This window comes from Varanus komodoensis, unplaced genomic scaffold, assembly GCF_004798865.1.
Source record: "Varanus komodoensis strain SLA01 unplaced genomic scaffold, ASM479886v1 scaffold1, whole genome shotgun sequence".
Taxonomy (NCBI): domain Eukaryota; kingdom Metazoa; phylum Chordata; class Lepidosauria; order Squamata; family Varanidae; genus Varanus; species Varanus komodoensis.
In genome coordinates this window covers 114322530-114328529 of record NW_025335268.1, presented here as the reverse complement: position 1 = coordinate 114328529, position 6000 = coordinate 114322530, and the positions used below count along the sequence as shown (strand labels likewise).

Genomic DNA, 6000 nt, shown 5'->3' with positions numbered 1-6000 from the left:
ATGCTGCTTTTTAACCTGTGAGGTACAAACTGAACAACAACACACAGTACAAGTGTATCATTAGTGCATCACACAGATTACAGAAATGTTTACATTTACATCATGCACCAATCTTTCAAGATAGCAGCTATTGCTTTGAACAGCATTTTTTGAGGACCACTGAGTGAATGTGTGTGTGTGTCATGAGAAAAAAGAGCACTGCGATTACACTGTGTTTGCTGAATTAGGAGAAGCTGTTCCTTCCTTAGTCAGAAAAGCATCAAGTGAAGCGCATGTTTCAAGGAAAACTTCTTCCGGTGTTCCTTCTGCATTTATCTATTAAAAAAAGATTTTGCATCAGATATTTAAACATCAAACGTGAAGCCATTCTGACACCCTAGTCCTTCTAATTGCAAATGCAGATGGTAAGGACCTACAGTATTCTCCCCCCAAATCAATGCCATCCAGGTTTGATGCTGGAAGCTGTTGTCAAACACCTGAAAGGCTTGTGTTAGAAATGGCCAGCCTACAGGACTGGAATCAAACTGGGTCCACTGAATAAAATTTTAAGACTTGCAAAGTACAATGTACATATGCAGATAGGGGAGGACCCCAAAGGAACAGGAATCTGATCATGCTCAGCACCCAGGGAATGAAGTGTTGAGCAGAAGAAAATTAGGAAACCAGGTTGGTGGGGGGGGGGGGGGGGTGGAATCTTGAACAGATAGCATTCTACTAGGAGGGCAAGCTAACATTTTCTTGCATGTCTTGATTGCAATGCAGATATGAAAGTGAATTGTAATGCTTGCATCTGAACTAAGCTGTAAGCAGAAACTGGAGCAACAGCTGATCAAATGCTGGAGTACTTTGTATTTCATTTATTTGATTTATATCTCAGCTTTTTCTTTTAAAGAACTCAAAGAAGCTTCTATCATTCTCTTCCGGCTGCTCTCAACAAGATCCCCACAACAACAACATAGAAACAGAGCAAGTCAGAAGGGGTCTCCTGGGTCATCTACTCTGACCCCTGGCTCCAGCTGGTTCTGCTCATGACATGCCTACCATGTGCATGTCTAGCCTATCCTTGAACACCCTCATCAATGGGGCTTCAGCCACCTCCCATGGAAGTCCATTCCATACCCTCAGGGTTCTAACTGTCAGGAAGTACTTCCTGGCATCCAAATTGAACCTTGGTTCTCTGAGCATGGTTCCACTGGAACCTGTCCTCTGCAGGGAAGAACAAGTCTCTACCCACCTCTGTGTGACACCCCCTCACATACCTATATGTCACCAACAGATCCCCTCGGAGTCTCCTCTTCTCCAGGCTGAGAAGACCCAGTTCACTCAGTCTTGCCTCATACGGCTTTCCCTGTCAGTACTGTCATTTCTATTTTCTACTTGTTTGAAATATTAGCATGATGTGACCTCAGGATTTCTGAGCACAACATTCTGAACAGTTCTTCAACAGGGCATTATTCAATAGCTTTAGATAAACAAATAAAATTTTGTCAGATGAACATATTGATTGTATTTGGCCAGGTATGATGGAAAGAAAAGGAACTATTTACTTCACAAGAGAAATGGTGTGTTTATTTTTCAAAACTGGGCCAAAGCTTTGGGGCGCTCTCCCTCCCTCACACCTATACCTATACAGTGCTTTTTTTCTAAAAAAAAAAAAAAAAAGGTGCCGGAACTCACATCTTGGGGTCACACTTTTACACTAAAAAAGATTTTCAATTCACCAACTTTTTTTGAAATAAAGAACTTATTTACCTTTTGCACATAGCCAGTCACTCTACATACACATAAACAGAATGGTCGCCGCCGGCAGTAAGCACTCAGCGCGTGACCACACGACCAATCCCAAGCTGAGCAGCATCCCAAGCCGAGCAGGACCCTCACAACCAGCACGGACACACAAGCAGCCTGCATGCACAATTTTAATGATTTTTGCCGCCGATCTGCTATGGCCGACAGGGCGATTCACACGTGGAAAAATCCATCAAAAAATGGTGCTGGAATGCCGTTCCGGTACATTCTGTGACAAAAAAAGCCCTGCCTATACCTATATCTATGCCTATATCTATATATCAGTTTCATATATACATATAAACATTCATATATACAATTGAATTCATTTTCTTGAACACCTTTTGGTTCAGGGAGAGAAAGAACAATAGTACTATTATAACACTATAAACCATTTACCTTAAACAGTGGAATTTTGTTTTCATAGAATGTGATCACAGGTTCAATGGATTGGTAATAATTCTCAATGCGCTTCATTATGGCTTCAGCATTATCTTCAAGGCTACTTTTACTTCTTTTCAGAAGGCGACTGCTCATTGTCTTAGAGGAACAATCCATGCAGAGCACTAGAGATGGCTCTCCAATCTGAAATTAAGAAAAGAGAGGGTGTCCAGATTCTTCAAAGCCTTTCTTTGGCTGAAGAATCCCTCCCTTTACTGATTTTTTTTTAAAGCTATTTTCAGCACAGTTTTTTCCTTCATGAGAGTAATGTCAGAATGCATACAATATATAGGGATTTTCCAGACAAGATTCATACAGGTGATTTCTTGATATGCTGACTACATCTTTCTCCAGTTGCCACATGTGTCTTTATGTCCCAATGTGGCATGAGGGTAGCCCTGTGTGCTCATAGACATTTGGTCTATCATTACAATAACCTGGTGGTACAGACATCAAGAGAGCTGCAAATGGAACTCCTAATTAGGACATATGAAGCTGCCTTACATTGAGTGAGACTAGTGGCACATTTTGCTCAGTATAGAATCATAACATTCTAGAGTTGGAAGGGGCCATGAAGGCCATTGAGTCCAACCTCCTGCTGTTGCAGGACATCATGTTATAGCATCACCACTCAGATGGCTGTCCAGTTTCTTTTTGAATGTTTCTAGTGTGGAAGTTTTCCACCAGGCTCAGCATGCTAACTGATCAGCCTCAGCATAGCAACTCTCCCCCCATCTAGTAATTTGTTCCCCCTCAGTCCTCCATATGGTATCCCAGGAGACACCATGGGGAGGAATGAAACTGCTTGCTTGGATAGCTGCAGTCGTGAGCTGAGCTGTCAAGCAGTCCCTGCTGCACAAAGAAGGCTTATACCCTGAAGTGCAGCTGAGAGGACAAGGAGCTGGTCACACCTGCTCCAGATGGAACTATTTAAGTAGGAGCTGGTGCCTGATCCATGCTTAGGCTACAGGTGGGGGAAAATCTGCTGGGCATCACTGAAGAAAGGAGCAGCACTACTCAGTTGATCCCCCGCCCCTTGGCACACAGAGTGAAGTGCCTTGTGCTCCTCCTTATGAGTCACCAGTGGGAGCAAGAAGCACCTGTGCAGTTGCCACAGAAAGGGGCAGCGCTGCTCAGCTGTTCCCCTCTGCCCTGGCTTCATAGGTTAGTGACATCTCTTGGGAAAACCAGAGCAAGAAAGAGCAGTGGCTACTGTGAAGTGCAGCCCTGAACCAGGCCCAGCTGCCCAGCTTTTTCTCACCCTTGTTCATTTGCATGCAAAGTGCTTTGCTCTAGCACCTCCCAAGGGGCAGAGGAAGAGGAGGATCTGTTCTGAGATGGTCAAAGACTTGTCAGTGGGCAGAGGAAGAACCAATTGAGCAGTGCTGCACCTTTCTGCAGTGCTACCCAGGTACTTCTTGCTTCTGTCACTGACTCACAAGGAACAGTGTGAAGCACTTTGCTTTGGTGCACATAAAGGGGCAACAAGGGAAAATCTGTTGCTGCACACAGCTCCCAGGGATTTGGACAGTTGTGTCAAACAGCAGTTGTCAGTGGCATTCTCTGTTTAGCCACTTGGCAGGAGTGGCAATGGGTAACTCTTGCCAAGAGGCTCTGTGATTCTGGCCTCAGTACCATGCTGAGCTTTGTTTTAGGTAGGATGACACAACAAGCAAGCTACCAAGAAACCATGGAGCAGGCTACTGTTTCTTTTTGTGATCTGTATAACCAAACGTATCGTGTAGAAATGCCATGACAGGGTTTTGATGACACACAAAAAAACCCACGGCTTGTCATGCGAACTCACTCACAGCCTGGCAGCAGATGTCCAGTGGTTACCAGCTGCACCTGGAGAAGCCAACAATTGAACCTAGATCTTTTGTATGCAAAACAGATGCCCTTTGCATAGTGGCAATGCTCACCTGGCTTCCAAACTGTTCACCTTGCTTCAGTTCTTGGGGATAACCATCAATCAGGAACCATTTTGTGTCTCCCATACTGGCAACTACAGCTTCTTTAAAGAGCTCCAAAATAATATCCTTAATTGAAAAATGCAATATAATTTTGTTTAGGGCTCACTTTGAAAGTTCGAGTGCTTTATGCTTGTACTCCCTCCCCCCTCCCCCCTTTGGGGGTCATCTCTTCAAGCATATGTACTATGCTCCTATTCTTATTACCTGAAGTTCCTACCTGTTTCCTCTAGGCACAGACATTTTTACAGTTAGAAAAACAGATTCCAGCTATAGAACTACTGGACAAAGAGAGCTGGACTGACAGACTCACTATGCTACAGAGTATGAGCTCTCTGTAAATACAATAATCTGTGGAAACCTTTAAAATAATTTACATGAGGACAACAGTAAATTCTACAGTACCATGAGGGCTAACATATTTAATATTACACATTTTGAAGGCACTATCTTTGACCAATGCAGATGATTCTTCTGAAATGTGTTGTTCATAAAGGCCATGACTAGTTTCCTTGAGTTAAATCTTTCAAAAGGTTGACATTCATAATGAACCTATCTTTTTCCACTGAAATCTCTACTTTTGGCATTGTTTTTGAAGTGTGTCATGAACGGTTCTGTTATAGAAAGTATCTTCTCTAGGGAATCATGGCTTACCCCTGGTACAAGTTCACCACTTTCCATGTTATCTTTTATGATGTTACTTCTTTCTGATATTGATGACATTTCACGTTGGATGAGAACTTCTGTGGACAGATGTGTGAATCCATATCTCTGTGCTATTTTCTTGCACTGTGTTCCTTTGCCAGAACCTGGGCCACCTTTGTGAGTAAGCACAAGTTCTGATATTAGAGACAGACCAACCAACTCACTGTGGAAGAAAAAAATAAAATGTTAATAAGGGGAGCTGTGGGCAAAAGAAAGCACTTTTGAATGCACCAAGCACTGTTAACATCTCAGTAGACAATGCAAATAGCTAAGATTTAACTTATTTTACCTCTTAACTTAAATATTTTATTTTTGGGTGAAGGAAGGAGATTCAAAGAAGATGTGGATGCGGCAAAGGAAAGCGGTTGTTGCTGTTACTGCATTGTATTCATATCCCACCTGCTTTCCTCCCGTGAGGAATCCAAGGTTGCTTACATACCTCCATTTTATCCTCACACCAACAGCCCTGTGAGGTAGATTGGGCTGGCACTTGTAACACTATTTCACTACTAGCAAGGCCTATAAAAGTCAAAAGGAAAAAGCTGGAGGGGGGTGGGTTAGCAAGAGCTAAGGAATAAGGTACTCATTGTTTCCTCATTTCACAAGGAGCTCTGTAGTGCAGGCTTGCAATTAATCACTTGCTTGTGACAAATATGACTCACTTCCAGGCAACCAGTTTTGTAAATGACAGAGCTATGCCTTATTTTAATATCTTCCCCCACCATCCCAGCTGCTGCTTGATGCATCCCATTTATTTACATTGGGATGCAGTGTCAGGACAGGTAGAGACTCTTCTAAATGTAGGTGTAATTTAGAGTGATTAGTGTGATTTCTTAATGCCAATTTGCCATCAACAGAAATTTCATCAGGTGCACTTCAGTGATGGCTGCTGCAAATGCATCCCAAGAGACACCTGGAGGTAGACTGTTAGAAACAGAGGCAGGAAAGGCAGGCTCAGCCTGAGTCCTGACATTCTTTTCCCCATTGTTCCCACTGAATTTAAATTCAGAGTTTTACTTCAGCTTTTTAATTCTGAACAGAACCTATAGCAGTAAAATGGAAGCCTGTGGCCATATGCAAAGAAAGGCAGGTTGCT

At 43.0% G+C, this 6000-nt stretch overlaps 1 protein-coding gene across 1 annotated transcript in view; it reads right to left on the bottom strand.

The window, feature by feature from the left end:
- Positions 1-204: 204 nt before the first annotated feature.
- Positions 205-6000, bottom strand: part of AK5 (adenylate kinase 5) — an 84967-nt gene continuing 79171 nt past the window's right edge. Inside the window, exons 11-14 of the mRNA XM_044440980.1 lie at positions 4854-5017; positions 4152-4268; positions 2188-2373; positions 205-315 (exon numbers count right to left, since the gene is read on the bottom strand). Of these exons, the coding sequence (XP_044296915.1) occupies positions 205-315; positions 2188-2373; positions 4152-4268; positions 4854-5017 (578 nt within the window). The remainder of the gene's footprint in view (positions 316-2187; positions 2374-4151; positions 4269-4853; positions 5018-6000) is intronic.